The sequence below is a fragment of the Fringilla coelebs genome (assembly GCF_963513975.1).
Source record: "Fringilla coelebs genome assembly, chromosome: 17".
NCBI classification, from domain to species: domain Eukaryota; kingdom Metazoa; phylum Chordata; class Aves; order Passeriformes; family Fringillidae; genus Fringilla; species Fringilla coelebs.
Window position 1 is genome coordinate 7,061,087 of NC_140043.1, and position 18,158 is coordinate 7,079,244.

General features: G+C 60.0%; 2 protein-coding genes across 3 annotated transcripts; one reads left to right on the forward strand and one right to left on the reverse strand.

The window, feature by feature from the left end:
- Positions 1 to 1,633: 1,633 nt before the first annotated feature.
- On the forward strand, positions 1,634 to 14,725 carry LOC311160422 (tRNA (32-2'-O)-methyltransferase regulator THADA-like; the record flags this gene model as incomplete). Of its 2 annotated transcripts, XM_084217206.1 has the most annotated exons (31): positions 1,634 to 1,737; positions 2,201 to 2,378; positions 2,548 to 2,634; positions 2,922 to 2,949; positions 3,252 to 3,400; positions 3,582 to 3,704; positions 3,936 to 4,056; positions 4,287 to 4,438; positions 4,931 to 5,015; positions 5,262 to 5,398; positions 5,693 to 5,890; positions 6,258 to 6,954; positions 7,042 to 7,194; positions 7,286 to 7,395; positions 7,525 to 7,685; positions 7,927 to 8,093; positions 8,373 to 8,558; positions 9,020 to 9,171; positions 9,517 to 9,660; positions 9,943 to 10,047; positions 10,242 to 10,442; positions 10,710 to 10,860; positions 10,978 to 11,212; positions 11,344 to 11,583; positions 11,701 to 11,926; positions 12,048 to 12,254; positions 12,447 to 12,685; positions 12,870 to 13,061; positions 13,492 to 13,758; positions 13,851 to 14,056; positions 14,159 to 14,725. In XM_084217206.1, 31 exons carry the CDS (start codon positions 1,634 to 1,636, stop codon positions 14,449 to 14,451), a joined length of 5,694 nt encoding a protein of 1,897 aa, XP_084073332.1. In that variant the 3' UTR covers positions 14,452 to 14,725. The 2 variants fall into 2 exon arrangements, with proteins under 2 accessions (XP_084073332.1, XP_084073331.1); XM_084217205.1 differs by lacking the exons at positions 1,634 to 1,737; positions 2,201 to 2,378; positions 2,548 to 2,634; ... (2 more) ...; positions 3,582 to 3,704; positions 3,936 to 4,056 and having other exon boundaries at positions 4,308 to 4,438; positions 4,873 to 5,015.
- Positions 14,726 to 15,586: 861 nt separating this feature from the next.
- LOC311160316 (somatomedin-B and thrombospondin type-1 domain-containing protein-like) lies at positions 15,587 to 17,979 on the reverse strand (the record flags this gene model as incomplete). The annotated part of the gene is made up of 5 exons (XM_084216989.1): positions 15,587 to 15,692; positions 16,069 to 16,242; positions 16,653 to 16,743; positions 16,848 to 17,030; positions 17,772 to 17,979. 5 exons carry the CDS (start codon positions 17,977 to 17,979, stop codon positions 15,587 to 15,589), a joined length of 762 nt encoding a protein of 253 aa, XP_084073115.1.
- Between the last annotated feature and the right edge of the window lie 179 nt (positions 17,980 to 18,158).

An 18,158-nucleotide genomic window follows, 5' to 3' on the forward strand; every position in this document is an offset into this window, starting at 1 on the left:
CCATCCTCCTGCACTCCTCTGCCTTACCTGGGACAAATCCTGGGCTCCTTCACTCATTGATATTGGCAGCAGTCAGGGCAAACCCGGACCCCTGGCTGGATTTGGGCTTCCAGAGTGATTTCTAAAGCAGAACAGAGATGGAGGATGCTGACAAATGTTGCCAAAAACTACAGTCTGCGGGCTTTCCATCCCCAAGGGAAGTGCTCAGCCAGGATCCACATCCCAGTGCCTTCCTGGCCACCCAGTGGAGCCACTGGTGCATGCCAGCTGTGTTTTCCTGGGCTGCCCGTGCCATGACTCATCCAAGCAAAGGATGCACATCACTCAATCCAGAACCACTGTGAGAAAGAACCCCAGGTAAAAACAATCCTTCAAAATCAAAAACAAGAAACATTTTCTGTGAAGCTGAAATTCAGTGGGATGTGCTAATCATGTGTTAAAACTATGTTTAATAAAAACCGAGAAAGTGTAAAATCATTGGATGGTTTGGATTGAAAGGGGCCTTCAAAGATGATCTTAAAATTGTGCCAATTAAAATTGTGCAACACTGTGCCAACTAACATTAAGGGCTCTACTAAAGTCATTTTGATTTGATGATAATTACAATAAACCTGTCTACCTCCCCAAAGGCCATTTCATTCCACAGGAAGAAGTGGAATCTCTCCAGTGGGTAGTAGTGCTATTAATGATACTGCTAGTAGGGATGCTACTGATGGTGCTGGCTGTCAGAGACGGTGTCCGTGGTGGAGCACGAGGACTGTGGGGTACCAAACCTCCTCTTCTGCAACGAACCACGATGGGATCAGACAACTGCTTCACCCTGGAGCATTCCAGCTGGCATTTCAGACATCTTACACCACCTCATGCTGTCCAAACCCCTCTGTGCTCGGCAGGCAGCACCCAGGTTTCAGAAGTTCTGGGCTGTCTCGCTTTTCCCCGACTATGGAAACAGCTTGGGATGATGCTGATCCTTAACTCCTGCTTTGCAGCCGGTCCGGGTCCCGACCGGGGGGAGGGAAGGAAGGAAGGAGCGCGGGTCCCGGGCACGGTGAAGGGATGAAGGAAGGAATGAAGGACGCACTGCGGGTCCTGGGCAGGGTGAAGGAAGGAATGAAGGAATGAAGGAATGGAGGAATGAAGCAATGGAGGAATGGAGGAATGAAGGAATGAAGCAATGAAGGAACGGAGGAATGAAGGAATGAAGGAATGAAAGAATGGAGGAATGAAGGAACGAAGGGATGAAGGAATGAAGCAATGAAGGAATGGAGGAATGAAGGAATGAAGCAATGGAGGAATGAAGGAATGGAGGAATGAAAGAATGGAGGAATGAAGCAATGAAGGGATGAAGGAATGAAGCAATGGAGGAATGAAGGAATGAAGCAATGAAGGGATGAAGGAATGAAGCAATGGAGGAATGAAGGAATGAAGCAATGAAGCAATGAAGCAATGAAGGGATGAAGGAATGAAGGAATGAAGGAATGAAGGAATGAAGCAATGAAGGGATGAAGGAATGAAGCAATGAAGGAAGTACCGCGGGTCCCGGGCGGCTCCGCTGCGGGCGGTGCTGCGCCGGGGCACCGCCAGGGGGCGCGGCCGAGCGCCGCAGCGGGCCCGGCTCTGTGGTGCGGCCGCCATGGGCGCCGAGCGGGAGGCGCGGGCCTGCGCCGCCTTCTACGGCACACGGGGCCTCGCCCCCACGGTGCTCTCCTGCCTGCGCTGCCTGCGGCACTTCGCGGGGTAAGAGGACGGGCCCCGGGGAGGGAGCTCCCGCTATCCCCCGGTGGCGGCTGCATCGGGAAACCCCCGGCGTGTAGCGCCCGTGCCTCCCCCGGGCGCGGGTCGGGAGGGAGGGAGCGAGGGCGGGCAGATCGATACCCAGCGAGGTTCGAGCCACGCTCACGGTGCTCTCCATTCCCTTCCGGCCTCCTCAGCAGCAGTAGGGCTGCAGTTTTTAGGATTTTCGTGGCCTTCTGCCCACCAAGGCTTTGCAATGCGCTGAGCTTTGAGGATTTCGTGTAGCTCCCTTCCCCCGCCGTCCGTCCCTCCGTTCCCGCTCCAGTGCAATGCTGAGCGCAGCTGGGAGGGCGGAGCACCGCAGGTTGGGGCACCCCAAGCCCAGGTCCCACTGAGTCGGGCTATTCCCCCGCTACAAACTTCACCGAGCCAGGGTACCCTCACCCATGTCCTTGTCCTGTTCCAGGAGCACTGCCAAGAGATGCAAAGAGAAGCACTTGGAGGAGGCTCTCCAGCTGACACGGGCGCTGAGCGAGGGTCTGCAGACGCTGGGTGAGGCAGAGGCACGACCCCTGCTCCGCTGTGTCCTGGCTTTCCAGATGGAGGCAACCAGCAGCTGCAGCTCCTTCCAGAAACTGGAACAGGTCTGTAAGGCTGGGCTGGCTTTGCCCGCTCCTGGCACAGCTCTGGAGCTTTCTGGCATCCTTAGCAGCAAAGGGGCTCAGAGGTGGTGCAGGCTCCCCCAGTGGCACTTGGCAGTGGTGTCTCCCAGGGGTCTGGGCAGAGCAGCTGACTTGGGGTGTCTCTTGGCAGATGGTGACCCAGCTGGCAGTGGGGAAGGAAGCCCTGTTGGCTCAGGAGGTGGGCACACTGCTGACTGGCCTGGCACTGCAGGGAGAGGTGAGAAAACCCTGGCTATGCAGTATCACTGGCTTTCATGGGGACTTGTCTGGAGACCATGTGTCACAGGGACCTCCTGGTTTGGACTGCCTCCAGTCCTTCACTTCACTTCCCATGATTCTGGGGATTTGCCCTTGCTTGCAGCTGGCAACACGTGGCTGCCTTTGCTCACATCAGCCCTTTACTCATCCCTGGGGCAGCTTCTGGCACTGGCAGAACCCTCCTGCCCAAGGCACTGAGCCCCAGCATGTTGTCACACAGGACAAACTATCCTTCTGTCCCTGCAGGTGCTGTCTCCTGAGGACCTTCAGTCAGGTCAGCCTCTGTTCCTTACCTTCTGGGGTTTTCTCCCAGCTCACACCACAGGTGCACAGAACATTTCCTGCCAGCCCAACTCTGTGCTCATGGGAGGGGAGCGGGGATCAGCCAGATCCATGTGATCTCTGCAGAGGTCCCAGCAGCATCCAGCTCTTCCCACCCACAGCTGGAAACCACACAAGCCAAAGCATCCCCTGCGTCCCAGCCCCTTCTTTCCTCACTCACCAATGCCCTTGGCTGAACTGGGAGCAGGGCTGGCTGCAGGAGGGCCGGGGCTGATGCTGTCTCCTTGCCTGCAGTGTCCATGTTCCTGGAGGAGAGCAGCCTGGGCCGGCAGCACTGGCGGCAGAACCTGGCCCTGCTGCTGCAGCGCCTGGCTAGCACCCTGCACTGGGTGCTGCAGGGCCAGCCCACACCTGGCAGCACCTGGGGCTACCTGGTCATCAAGGTAGGAGCCACACTGGGCAGCAGGGAGGGATCAGTACCTGCAGGGCCAGGCTGGGCACCGGCAGCAGTGTCCAGCGGGATGTAACGCATCGAGCTGCTTTGAATGGCCCTTCCTGGGGCATTGCTGCTTTTTCAGAGGTAAGGAATACTGATCAGCCCTGTGGCACCTCCTGCTCCTCCAGGCCTGCCTCCAGGTCTTCCAGGTGCTGCCAGAGGACGTGGCTCCCCTGGTGTGGAGCACATCAGGAAAGAGTGAGACCCTGCAGAGCCTCTTGGGACTGCTGCTGGAGGTGGCTTGGGGGAAGGTGGGTACAGCCCTGGGAGGGGTGGAGCTGCCTGTCCCAAGGAGCAGAGCAGTGCTGTCCTTCCTGGGTGTTTTCCCTTTTCCCTATTCCCCTCCCCAGGGCAAGCCTGCAGAGGCAGCCACGTGTCTGGCATGTCTGAGGGACCCCATGTAGCTGTTTGCAGGGGCAGTTAAATGTGGTTTGGGTTTAAATGGTGTTTTGAGTTGTGCCTTTGCCTCCCTGTGAGTCCAGGCCCTGAACAAGGACACGAGGCTGCTGGCAGGCACAGCCCTGAGCATGTTGGTGAACACGGCCCCCCAGCCCCAGTATGGGGCCAGTGCAGTGCTGACCCTGTTCCAGCTCCCCAGCCAAGGTGCGTGCTCTGTCCTGAGCTGAGGAGGGCCTCTGGCAAAGGGTGACAGGCATGTTGGGGTGTGAGGGGACAGAGGCTGGACTCTGCTGCTGTGCCTCTGTTGGGGCCTGAGCTCCAGCTGTCTCTGGCCACCTCCCATGGATGTTCTGGAATGAGCCGTGACAGTTGCTCTCAGAGCAGCATTTGGGTTTGCTTCCTTCCTTTCATCCAGTGCAGCCATTTTCCTGCAGGAACTGGGGAGCTGAAGTTTGGGGAGCTGGTGGTGGAAGTGCCCCCTGTCCTGGAACCAGACGGGCTGGAGAAGCTGGTGCTTACCCGAGGTTTGCTGACATGCTGCAAGATGGACATCCTCAGCTGCCAGCTGGAGGGCTTCCCCCACAAGGTAGGAGAGCTCAAACCTGGTGGTCAAGGCTTGAGGGAGCCCTTGGAGAGGGCTGGCAGTCGCCTGTGGTGCCTTCAGATCCCTGGGGGTTGAAGCCAGGCTGCACCCCTCCACACCAGCAGCTCCATGCATCCCACTGAGCACAGCCAGTTGGCCAAAGAGCTTTTTCCAAAGACATTCAAGCGGGGATTTCTCCTTCCTGGGGGGCTGGGAAACAAAGAGATGCCAAAAGCCCCTACACAAGCAAAGCAGTGTTCACCCTGTGTTCCCATGGCATGAACTTGGGGCTGTCCCTGCAGAGCACAGCCTCATCTCTGCCCAGCTCTAGCCTCTCCCAAGTCCTCACGAGCTGAGGACCGCCAGGCAGGGAGCAGAGGTGTGCTCTGTGAGAGCAGGAGAACCAGGCAGCACTCTTCTTGCCTGTCTCATGGCAGGGTTTTCTCCCTGGAGATTCTGTGCCTGCCCTCTCCCTGAGCTGCTGTGCCCCTGCAGGCCTGCCTGCTGCTGGACATGGTCTTTCCTGCGGTGTGTGCCCTGACCAGGGAGCAGAAGGACTGCCACTACTACTGCTTCCAAGGTAGGAGACAGTGACCCTGCCATGCAGGGAGGGCTGGGAAGATGCTTTTCTGGGTCTTGGTAGCTGGTTTGGAAACTGCTATTAATTTCTGTTCATGCCCAATGGACACTTATCCTCCTGGGGTCTTGTGTACCTAACAGGGGAGCTGCTGCCCCTGCACACAGGGTGCTTAAGGCTACAGCCTGTGCTGGCCCTGGTGCAGGTGAGTCTGGGCGAAGGCTGCAGCAGAGCTCTCTGTTTTGGCAGCCTGTGCGCTGTGGCTGCGGCGCCTGCAGGAGGGCCTGGCTGCTCTCTGGCACCTGATGGGGACCCACATCCTTGCCCAGGACACTGAGCTCCTCCAGGAGCTCACCCAACTGCTGTGGAACAACGCAGAGACCCCGGTAAGGACATGGTGCCAAAGGGCACCAAATGTGGCAGCCAGGAACAGCTCTTCCTTCACCGGGCTCAGCTGCTGTTCCCAGCCCATAACACATCCCTGCCTGTTCAGCTCCATCAGCCAAATAGATTCCCTTGCCTGCAGCTGCCAGGGCAGGGACAGTCACACTGCTGAGGTCATGGCATTTGTCACACACAGGCCCTTAAGGGCCATGTCCCTGTGCTTCACTTGCCACAGGACAACAAGACATGAGAGGGAGCCCACCCTAACCCCCCTGTTTGTTGTCCTTCTCCCACAGGTGGAAGGTGTGTCTGAGTTCATCCACAGCTCCTTCCAATTGCTCCTGGAGATCTACCACCTGGAATGCCAGCACTTCCAGGACCAGGAAAGACCCCTCTACCAACAGATGCTGCAGAGGGTGATCTCAATGCCTTGGCAGATCAAAGCAAGATACGTGCCCCTGTGTGCCATCATCCCCTACATGGGCAGCAAGCAGGTAGGGAAGGCAGGGGTATGGGGAGTCTTGGGGTCAGCTGGCTCTGCTGGTGAGGTGGCGCAGCCTCTGTCCACTGCCTGTTACCTTCTACCCAGCTCAGCTGTGTGGGCAGGGAACCTTCCCACCCAGAGGAGCTATTTTAGCATCCCTGGGGTAGTGAGCTACAGCAGTGCTTCCCTGGGGAGTGCCAGTGGGAAGGGAAGCTTTGCCTGTCAGTGCCCACCAAAAACTCACCAGAAGCAGCTTTGAGGTCCCAGAGATGCTCAGTGCCAGGGGTGACTGCAGTGTGGCCTGTACCCATCTGTCTTTCCCCCAAATGCAGCTTTCAGCCTGACAGGGAGATGAGAGTCACCTGCCTTTCTCCCAGGTGCTGGATGCCTACCCAGACCTGCCAGAGCATCTCCTGAGCTGCCTCTCCACCAACCACCTGTGTCCCGCCGCTGCCGAGGTCTACAAGGTCCTGGTGCGGCAGCAGTGCAGCGAGTGGCGGGATGGGCAGCGGGGCACAGAGGTGGCCCTGGCAGAGCAGTGGGCACTGTGCTGGCTTCCCCTGCTCTCCCAGGGCCTCTGCTCTCCCCTGCCCATCCTGCAGAGCAACAGTGCCAACCACCTCCTCACCTGGACCCTGCGGCAGCTCCCGGCCACCTGGGCACTGCTGGCCGCCCAGTTTGGCGGCCAGGACACCATGTCACTCCGGGCTTGGGTGTCCGTGCTGAAGGCACAGAAGAGTGTGGCAGGGGCCCTGCCGCTGGGGGATGAGGCTCTGGAGCGGCTCTCCCGCTGCCTGGGCGCCCGCGAGGAGGGCGTTCGGCTGGCAGCGCTGGGACTGCTCTGCTGCAGCCCCAACACCAACCAGCCGCTCTCGGGCACCGAGGTGCAGCTGCTGCGGGAGTTCCTGCCCCTCAACCTCAACTGCGACTCCTCCTCGTTCCGGCAGCTGCTGCAGGCAGCGGTGAGGAAGGCGCTGGTCCGGCTGCGGGACAGCTCGCTGGCGCAGCTGCGGGGGAAGGCGCCGCGGCGCTCCGGGCCGGCAGAGGGAGCTGAGCAGCTCGCCCAGGCAGTAGGTGAGGCGGCCGCTGAGCACCTGCACCGCAGCCCTGGGAGATTCACGTGTGCTCGGCATCCCTTGCTGCCATGCTCTCTGCCCACAGGCTTTGTGGAATGGCTGCTGCAGCTCAGCATCGCCTCACTCAGCCCATGCTCCAACTACCAGAGGAAGAAGACGGCTCTGCTCCTCCTGGCTGCTGTTTTGGAGACATGCACAGACACCTGGAGCCCCGATAGGAAGAAAGGCCAGCCCCCACGTGAGTACAGGCAAGCTACCTGGAGTACAACCTGCAGCTGTGGGGATACTCCCAGCCAATCCCACCCCACCACCCCGTATCCCCCACACAGGGACCATGGCCACACTGCTGAGCTACGCCAGGCAGAGTGGCTGCTGGGACTTCTTCTCCCAGCCCAATTTGTTGGCACTGCTGAGCTGCCTTCAGGACAGCACTAACGAGGTGAGCCTCATAAAGCCAAAGGGAGGTCATAAAGATGCCTGCCTTGGCCTCAAGCAGGTTCAGAGAAGCCCACCATGTTTCCCATTCTCCCATGTCCCACTTTTCCCCATGTCTTCTCTGTCCTGGCAGATCAGAGACTTGGCCTCGGAGCTGCTTGTCCGCTACTTCCCTACCACATTCCCTGAGCCCATTGCCCTGGCTCTCTTCCAGCTGGCCCAGGACACCCTGGGCAGCCCCCGAGTGCAGGAGGCTGAAGCTGGAGCTGTGCTGATGAAGACCATCCTGCAGAAGTATGAGCTTCTGGCATGCCCCTCCCTCTCCCTGTGGTGGCACAGGACCCTCCAAGAGTGTGTTGGCAGCACTGGTGCTTCACCAGTCTGTGGTCACAGATGTGGTTTGCAATAGCCTTGCAGTGGGAAGCTGGGCAGGGCTGCGGTGCAGGAGTCTGCAACAGGGGAGGAAGGAGCTGTGTAGCACAAGATGGGCAGGAAATTCCCTGGTACTCACAGTAGGATCTGCCTGTTGCCCCAGGTCAGACAGTGGCACCATGAAGAGCCTGTCCCTGGAGGCTGAGGCAGCCCTGACACTGCCCAGCCGAGGGCTGTGCTTTGCCCAGCACCTTCTCCACATGCTGCAAGCCCAGTACAAGGTGGCACGCCAGGACCTGCTGCGGGCAGCAGCCACCGCGCCGATGCACGGTACGGCCCCAGCTGGGCAGGGCAGGGCAGGGAGCAGCTCCTGCAGCAGCTGCCTTGGACCTGGAGCAGGCCAGAATCATGGCAGGACTCCGGCCGCAGCTCATTGCTGGCACCGCATCCTTGCCTTGGTTTCCCTGTTTTGGCACTGCCCCTGCCTTGCACATGCCTCACCCAGGGCCCTGTTGACTCCCCTGCCCCTGAGCCACATCAGCCACGGGCTCAGGGAGGAGAGCCAGGGCTGTGCTGACAGCACAGTGAGCAGAGGTGGGTGTTCTGCAGGAGCCATCGCAGCCCTGCGCAGGTGCCTGCTCCAGGTGCCAGAGGTGGCCGTCTCCATGCAGGCAGCAGAGTTGGTGCAGAGCTGGCAGGAGCTCCTCACCTGCCTCGTGACCACAGCCAGAGACATCACCTCCCTCCTTCTGGGGGCTCTGCAGAGCCAGCAAGGCCCTGGTGCTGATGAGCAAGGTGAGCGTGTCCCCATGGCAGCAGAACCAGCCCTGGGATCCATCCCTGGGAGCCTACTGACTACTCCATCACAGTCATTCCTGGCCCAGCAGCCCTCCAGCCCCAGGGGAATGCACTTAACTTTGGGCTTAGTTCCTCTAGCAGGGGACCATTGTGGGGCTGGGCCTGGCTTTGCATCCCTTTCTCAACTCCATGGGAGAACAGGAGCACTAGAGGCAAAAGCCTTCCAGGAGCAGTGAGGCACCTGCCAGATGAAAGCAGTTGGGAAAGAAGGGGCTGGCAGAGACCTTACAAGCCTTGGAAAGATCAGTGGGAAAAATGCAGCTGCATTCCTGAGTGGGGCATGTGGCAGGGCAGGAGCCATTGCCATTTGTGTGCATTCTACAGGTCCTCCCAAACCCCAGCAGCATCCCCTTCCCACTGCTGTACACCCTGCTCAGACCTGGCTTTTCCTTTTGCAGCTGCTGCCCCATCATTTGCAGAGATGGGGAATGCCATTGGCTCCCTCATCATGCTGGGGAAGGGCCAGGGGCAAGAGGAAGAGGAAGGTGACTCAGTCCTGCTGTCAGAGGAGCACAGCCTGATCCTGACGTGCTGCTGGGTGTCAGTGAAGGTGGGAACTCCTCATGGCACTGGGAGAGGGGCAGCCCAGCATGGCACCCATCATCCAGCCTTTCCCAGCCTCACTTCCCCCTGGGGCATTTGCTGGGGATGAGCACGGGAGAATTTCTGTCCTTCAGTGCTCTCACAGATGTCCTCACCCCCTTCCAGGAAGGATGTAGCTAGCAGGCTCCCCAAAAGCAGCCACCTCCCTGCCCTTAAGGAGCCCAGCTTCTTCCCAGACGCTGATAGTCCCCTGCTGTGGCAGAGCCAGGCTACCTGGTTTGCAGCCCTGCTGCCACCCATCCCAGCTTCTCCTCCTCCCTGCCAGTCTTGCTGACCTTCCTCTTCTTCCCAGGAGATTGGGCTGCTCCTGGGGGGCCTGGCTGAGCTGTTGCTATCCCCAGCACTGCCTGCTGAAGCGGGGCCTCTCCTGCCGCTCCCCACCCTGCAGATGGCCACCAAGGTGTTCCAGGAAATCCTGCTGCGGTGCCGGCACTGGGTAAGGGCAGATCTGGGCCCTTGGCCATCCCTGCAGCCTGTCCCTGCCCTGGCATGCTGGGGTGGAGGGAGAGTGAGTGCAATGGGGCAGGGTCTGCTGTGGGGCAGAGCATGGGGATGGCTGGAAGTCTTCTGGCACGGATCCCAGTGACAGACCCTATCACATCCCCACACCATCATGTCTTCTCACTTGCTCTTCCCCTTCACAAGGAGTTGTCTGGGGGCATGGGGGTCTGGTGAGTGCAGCCTTTGGGGTGCTTGTCCTGACACTGCTCTGCCCCAGGGAGCGGTGGAGGGCTGCAGCATGGGCTTCACCAAATTCTGTGCTGCACTGCTGAACCACCCGGATCCGGAGCTGCAGGCCATCCCACGGGCCATGCTGGAGCAGGTACAGTACTCACGGTGCCTCTTGTTTCCCATGTGCCCCAGGGAGCACCAGAGGCATTTCTGCACTCCCTGGGGTAAGCATCCTCCTGGCAGCTGAGATGCTGGTGCAAGCTGGTGCCCTCCTGGCAGGGTAGCTGCAGATTCCAGGTGACAGATTTCCAGCCCCATCTCAGGTGTATTTTGTTTCTCTCTTAGGGCTTGGAGGCACTGGGTGGGCCCCGGAGCAGCTCGATCACGCGCCGTGCTGCCGGCTTCCCCATGCTCTTCCTCTGCATCGTCACTGGGGAGGCCCCAGCGCAGGGACGGCCACTCCTGACCCGCTGCATCCAGACACTGCTGACCTTGGCTGCCACGGCACTGCCACAGGACTGGGACCAGACCCTCGACCTCCCTCAGGTCAGTGTGTGCTCCTGGCTGCTGGAGCCCCCCTGGGGACAGGGTGATCTGTGCTGGGTCCCCTGAAGGGAGCCGTGCCAGGTACCCGGTGTGAGACTGAGAGCTCAGAGTGAGCAAAAACCCACAGCCCTGGTCACACTGTCCAGCCTGGCAGCCTGGGAGCTGATGGCCGTTTGGCTCCCCTGTCTTTTCCCACCCTCTTCCCCTGGCATGGTAGCATAAGCCCCCTCCCTACATGGTGCCCCTGAGCCCCTGTGCTCTCCCCAGGTGTGTGCCCTCCACGTGCTGCAGACGCTGGTCCGTGGGGCGGGGCTGGGCGGGGCAGTGCTGTGCCACGCCACACCCATGATGGCCCTGGCACTGCGGGGCCTGGGCTCGCCCTGCTGGGCAATGAGGAACGCGGCCATCCAGCTCTTCAGTGAGTACTGACAGAGAGAGATCCCACAGCCCCCAGGGTTCAGAGCCTGCGTGGGGTGAAGTGCAGGGGATTGGCAGGGTTGGATGGCACCTGACACTGCCTTCTCTGTCCCTGCAGGCGCCCTCACATCCCGGCTGCTGGGACAGCCGTGGAGCCACAGGGATGGCTGCCCATCAGAGGGGCTGAGCCTGCACGCCTTCCTCGGGCAGCACCCAAAGTTGGGCGCTGTGCTGCTCGGAGAGCTCAAGGTGGCCACAGCACCCACATCAGGAGGGCACCGCCTGCACCCTGCACTCCATGCCATCCTCACCCTCTTGGCCCAGCTGCAGCCTGGCGCTGACAGTCCCGGCAGGTATGGGGGCAGTGGGGATGCTGTGCCTCAGCTCAGGGCTCCTGCAGCTGGAAGGGCTCCTGTGGCCCTGGCTCTTATGAGACTTTACTCCAGCCAGAGCATCACCACAAGGTGCCCTTTTTGCTCCACAGTCCCTCTGCTCCCTTCCTGAGGCCACTGCTGGGGCTGGCAGAGAGCCCCATCTACGCCGTACGAGCGATGGCTGCCAAGGCTCTGGTGCCCGTTGTCGCCCCTCCCCAGCGCTGCAGGCTCCTCCTGCAGCTGGCCCAGCAGCTCCCTGCAGCACCCGGGCAGATCCGCTCGCACAACGCCGTCCACGGGCACCTGCTGCAGATGCAGGCACTGCTGGGCTCTGCCAGGGGCACCGGGGGGTGAGTATTCCACGCTGCCTCCCCAGCTGGGGTCACTCTGTACCAAACGCAGCCTTTTGGCCACAGAAGGTGCCCATCTCGGCGCTTGCCCTGTGGTGAGGCTGTGTCTCCACTCAGGCTGTCGGCCGAGGCGCTGCACCCCGTGGCTCTGCAGCTGGAGGCACGGGGCTGGCTGCTCACCCCTGCCCAGCGCTGCCCCCTCGTCCGTGCTGCCTTCCTCCAGGTCCTCGCCCTCCTGCCCACATCCTTCAGCCCTGGCTTCGCTCGGTACATCCATGACACCATCAGCACCGAGCTGGGCAGCCTCCTGCAGGGGGAAAAGTCAGGCTGTGCTGAGCCACAGGTACTGCTTCCTGCCAGGAAAGTCATGGCCGTGCCTGACTGGCAGTGAGCCTGGGCGGGGACAGGGGGAGCCATTGCTCCAGGCTGAGCACTGGAAGCGGAATCCTGTTTTTTTCCTGCAGGTGGGCTCAGCCATCCTCCACCAAACCATGGCCCACTTCATGTGCAGCGAGGCAGCCCGGCTGGCGGACAGCGAGCGGATTGCTGCTGTCTGCTCACTTCTCCAGCAGCCCAACCCCGACATCCAGCTTGCCATCCTGAGCTGGGTGATTGCTGGGGAGGGAGGATCGTGCGAGGAGGTGGAGAACGCTCTTGGGCTGACATTGCTGGTATGATGGGGCTCAAAAGTCACCAAGTAAAGCAGGGGGGCCCCCAGTGCACCACGCAGATGGGACCCTTGAGATCTCATTGCTGAGAAGCTTGGTGCTCCCCAGGCTGAGGGTGCATGGATGCAGTGCCCGTGCCTGGTCCTGCCGTGCTAGGACCACTAACCATGTACCTTCTTTCCCATTGTCAACTAGGAGAGCTTGCAGTCGGTGCTGCAAGAGAGAAGGGACAAAGAGTTCCTGAGATTGTACCTTGAGGCTTTGCTGCATCTTTACAGAGATCCCTCATCATGGTCCCAGGAAGCTTCCAGTAAGCTCCAGGGCTCCTCAAGATCATGCCTGGAGATGCTGCTGCACATGGTGGAGGCTGAGTGTCCTGGGCCTGATCTCCTCTTCCAGGCACTGTGTGCTGCCAGCCTGCTGCTTGCCCACCAGTAGGTCCTTGCTGCTGCTGGGGGGCTGCCCAACTCTTCCAGCAGATTCTTCCTGGAAACAGCCATGACTTCCCTCCCATAAATGACAGCATTGCACCTGGCTCCTGCAATCTCGGGGCAGCCAGTGATCTTTGCTCCCCTAATGGAGCAGCATGGTGTGCTTGAATTCGCTCTCCTTCCCTAGCCTTGGCAGGTGTGGGGACGAGGATGTTGTGCTGGTGGAGCGCTGGTGTGCGGCGCTGGAGGAATGCAGCCGGTGCGCCTGGTCCGAGGTGCTGCGGCTGGCGGCCGCCCGCTCCCTGCAGCTGGCAGGGCCCGGTGTGGTGCAGCCATCCCTGCGTGCTGCCCGTCCCTCGCTCGTCCCTGTGGCTCTGCGGTAGGTCACTCAGCCCATCTCTGGGGATGGCTGTGCTTGCAGCACTGCTCCCTGCAGCCCCAGCCCCAGCCTGCTGCAGGTTAATGGACTCTGCAAAAGGTGTCTCCTGCAAAAACTCAAGGGTGTTGAAGAAAACCCCGCTCGTTCAAAAATCAGTGGCACTCAAGAGCTCACAGCCTACAAAATAATGTGTGGGTGGCATTTTAATACAAGCAGCCAGTCTATTATGAACAGCAGGTGGCATTGCTGGGTTCCTCAATCCCCAGCACAGCCCCTACCGTCCCAAGCTCTTGGGTGGTGCCTGTGTCTTTCACAGTCCAGGGAAAAAGTTCCTCAGAGAAGCATTCTTCTGAGGTCTCATCCTCCCTTCCAAGCAGGCTGGGATGCTTTGGGGCATGCAGTATGCTTCCCTTCTCTTCTCTTTCCTCAGGCTGATAAACATGGCCATTCACCTTGTGCAAGATGAGGAGCGGGAGGTCCGGCATGAGGCCTCAGGTTTCACCAGCCTCCTGCAGCAGAGCCCAGGGGAGCTGCTCCAAGATGGCTGCATCTTTGTGCAGGACAATGTGGGGCTCCAGAGCCTCCTAGAGCTCCTTCTGGGAGAGTTTGGGGAGCATCCTGAGACCTTCAACTCACTACTTCAACACATCCCCATCTTAGATCTCAGGAGTGTTGTGGAGGAGCTGGAGGCCAACAAGTGAGTTGCTGGACCTGTGGACTGGCACGAGGGAGTGTGGGGTACCATGGGGACAGCCCTTGGCTTCACTCACACCTCTGCTTTCCCCCCAGAGCTGCCAGCCTGTACAAGGAGGATGAACCCAACGTTTTTGCAGAGCCAGCTGTCCTGGCACAGCAGCTGCTCCCTGTCCTGGTGCAGCTCCTGGAGAAGGCTCCCACTGGCAGCCCAGTCCATGCCTCAGCTCTGCAGTGGCTGGAAGTCACAGGCCCTGGTGTGCTGAGGGACCTGCAGTACTGCAAACACTGCTGGAGCCAAGGTATGGCGAGCGTGGAGTGCCTGGGAGTGTCCTCGTTCCCCAGGCCAGCTCTGCGCAGGGGGACCCTGGCACACTCACGGCTCCCTCCCCGCTGTCGCACAGGGCCCGCTGTCCGCAGGGGGATGAAGGCGCTGGGCTGTGCCAAACTCCACACGGCCCTGGCCGTGCTGCTGGTGAGGGCCCGGCTGCTGGCACAGGTGCTGCGGGTGCTGGGGGAAGGTGCCACCGCCACGCCAGGCCTGGGCTGTGGCTCCCAGGAGTTGGAGCAGGAGCTGGAGCTGGTACAGGGGCTGCTGGCGCAGCACGGGCTGGCTCCTGTGCAAAAGCAGGACAATGCACCAGGAGAGCTGGGACCACTGCTGGGGACTGACAGCTCCAGGCGTGCAGCAGTGTGACACAAAGTCCTGCAGCCATCTCCCTCCATTTCCTGGATGTTCTCTCTGACCAGCAGTCAGGCCTGCCGGTTTGGTGGTGTAACTCAGGGGAACCCCACTCACAGTGTGGGACACATCACTTTTGTTCCCAGTTTCTAACTCTGCAGCTGAGGACTCCAGTGCAGTATTGCCTTGGCCTGTGTCCATGGCTTCCTTGCCCTCAACTGTGGCTGGCAGGAGGGGACCTGTGCTCCAGAACTCTCACACCCCCTCATGCTCAACTCCCACCACCTGTTTTTTTAACCAGCACTTTGGTCCTTGGTCGACCTGGGCTTTTTTCCCAAATAAAGAGGCCAAGAACATTCCCAGTGTTGAAGCCTTTTAATTCCCCTGCCCAGGAGGGTGGTATGAGAGCAGGCTGGAGGAGCCAGACATGTCCTGGGGCAGCAAACAGACAACAGCCACCGCCTGCAGTGGAGCAAGATCAGCCCTGGCATGGCATGTGCTCCCACCTCAGGCTGTGGTAGCACCACCCAAAACTGGAGCAGGGACCCCACCAGCAAGATCATGTTGTGCTGGGTGAGGAGTGGGGAAGGGCAGCAGCACCACCCAGCCCACCCTCACCCCTTCCAGAGGGGGCTGCTGAGCCCCACGGCAGGAACCGGACACCGGCACCAGCGCCCGTGTGCAGACCTTGGGTGTCTGTTTAATTCCTGTCTGCAAAGCCCAGCAGGGCTGAACTGCCCTGCATGGCTCACCTGAGACTGCAGGGAGTGAGCTCAGACAAGGGGACGGATGCTGCCTCCATCCTCACGTTGCTTGCCAGTTGCAGCTTGTTGAAAGTATGATGTCATGGCTGAGTGTGACATCATCACACCATGTCACTGCCACATTATCTTCTCACCCAGACTTAACCTCATCATGGTGTTCTTCTACCATTAATCACCACACTTCAGCAATTCCCTATTTTTAGTCTTTTTAAGAAGGGTTTTTCTGTTCTTCAGCAAAATAAAACAGAGGGAGCTGGCACCAAGGGTGAACAGCAAACCTGCAGGAGGGTGAAATTATGAAAGAGACCACATTTTTATTTCATTCCCCACCTCCCCAGCAAAGAATGGTGCCATGGGGAGGCTCAGCTCACCTTCCCAGGGGGATCCTACACAAAGATGAGAGCTGGTGGGGAGCAGACACAGCCCTCCCGCAGGCCCTCCTGCACCCACGAGCCCTGGCACCCCTCCACAGAAGCGGCCACCCAAAATGTCCTGGAAGGGAAAATCAGTGAGAACTAGGGTGTGCCATTAATAAGTACAATTTTTAAAAATCAAATATAGTTTTATATATGGGTTTACATATATAATAATGCAGTTGGACTAGATGATCGTTGTCCATCCCTTCCAACAGAGATATTAAATTCTATTTAAATATATTTATTTTTGTATTATTATCTCTGTTTATAGGACATGTTATTGATTCATTTAATAATATGATGGTATACTATAACACTGTGGCATACTTTAACATAATTATAGCTTTGTATACAAATATTATAATTAGAATATAAAAGGAGAATGCCTTAGAGACAGGGAGAGATGTTCCAGAAGAGATCCCATGGTGGGGATGGCACAGATTAGCACCTACCTGGCTCCTTGCAGCCCGTGTCCGCTGCAGTGGGGACGGCGGTGGGGCAGATTCCCCCAGCATTCCACACACACCTGCTTGTCCCGCTGCAGCCGGCGGCTCCAGGCGCGCCCGCGGCACGGGGGCCCCACCTGGGTCAGGCGGAAATATCCGCAGGAGCTGGGGAGGGGAGAGCTGGCGAGGGGGGAACATGGGAGGAGAAAAGAGGGAAAATGGTGGTCGGAAGGTAGGGCAGAGGTTGTGGTGGGTTGTTCATGGATTAGGGTATAAAGGGCATGCGGGTTTGGGGGGTGGCAGAGGGGCCTTGGTTGGGGAGGTGGGAAGGGTGATGGCTCTAGGGGGGTGCAGAGGGATCCTAGTTTGGAGGGTAGGAAGGATGGTGGTTCTGTGGGGCATGCAGAGGGCCATGGTTTTGTATGGTGGTGCAACGGGGCCATGGTTTGGGGCAGGGAGAAAAGTAATGGCTGGGGGAAGCAAAAAGGCTCTTGGTCTGGGGGTGCAAAGAGGCCATGACCGCAGGGGGTGCTGGAGGGGCCCCGGCTTTGGGAACGGGGGTTACAGAGGGGCCCCGACTCCACACGTACCCAGAGGGCTCCTCCGGCAGTGGCAGCCCAGCTCTTCGCCAGGGATCTCTGAAGCCCTGGCCGAAGGAGTTGGGGAGTATCTTGGCTACCTCTGGCAGAAGAGCAGCTGTGAGGGGCAGGGGGATGATTAAAGACACCCCGGGACGGCAGCAGACGGGGACGAGCACGCAGGAGGGCAGCAGGCAGCCCAGTTACCTTCGGCCGTCCCGCAGGTCGGGTGCTGCCCCAGGCAGCCGCGGCGCTGCTTGAGGTCAGGACAGGGATCCCCGCCGTGCCGGGGCGGCACAGTCACCTGGCGGCTGCGGGCCCTGCTGCCAACCCCGCACGGGGAGCTGCACCCGCTCCACGGCCCCCAGGGCCCCACAGCACAGCCCACCGCTGCCAGGGACAGAGGAGAGGCAAAAGAAAGAGTTTCAGTGTCATGAACGACAGAAAAAGCAGAGCAGGGGAGATGCAGCACAGGGGATGGGGAAAGGGGCGGAAGGGCAAGGGCCAGAGTGACCCCAGCAGCCCCTCTCCCCGGACCCCTGCCAGTGCAGGGGCTTTGTGAGCTGCTTCCGCAGCACTTTATCGCTGTGTGGATCGCGCTGAGCTGGGACCCTGCTAATCTCCGCGGAGATTAGGAAGGGCTGACTGCTGCAATTGTCCAGGGGGCCGTGGCCGGCGCCTGCCTACCCAGATTTGGGTCCCCAGGGCAGGCTGGTTCTGCACTCCCCAAGCACATGAGCCCTGTTTCGCACCCTCAGTGCAGCCCCCGGTTCCCTGTGCAAGGCACTGCCTGTGACAGCAGCAGAGGTGACACCGGGGCTTGTCCTGCTGGGTCGCACACTGACCGCCGCACAGTCAGGCTTGCAGTGAAAGCACTACCATCAGCTGCAGAGCAGAGGCCACCCCTTCGAGCTCTCACACTGCACTGGGGCCAACCAGATATTCAGCGTGGAAAAAAGGGGACAACTAGGACATTGCTACAAATCCAGCGCAGCCAGCATCCCCAGACACATCCTGTTATCCCTCAGGGGCTAACAGGTAACAGCAAACACTCGCCACCGAGCACAGCAGCAGAGGCCGGTGTCCCCAGCCGCGGTCCGGCCGGTGCCATCCATCCCCTCCGGCACTCACCGGCACGGCGGCACGTGGCGAGGTAGTCCTGGCAGCAGTCTCCCGTCCGCTGGCAGTACGAGTCGCAGTAGCAGCGAGCCCGGCGGGCGCCGGGGACCCAGCAGGCGTTGTTCCTGCCGGGGCAGCAGCGGTGCCGGCAGCTGCCCGTGGCTCCTACCAGGCAGCCGGTGGCCAGCAGCCAGCCCGCCCAGAGCAGCGGGTCCCGCATGGCACCTGGAGCCTGCGAGCCCCGCGGGATGATGGCTCTGCCCCGCTTCAGCGGACACTAGATGAAGAGCGAGGGCTGTGCGGGTTGGAGCTCCGGCCGTGCCGCACCGCCCCCGGGCTGGGCGGGGGGACAAAGCTCGTTCCCTTCTGCTCCACCGCCCCTCGGCTCCATGGCAGGGC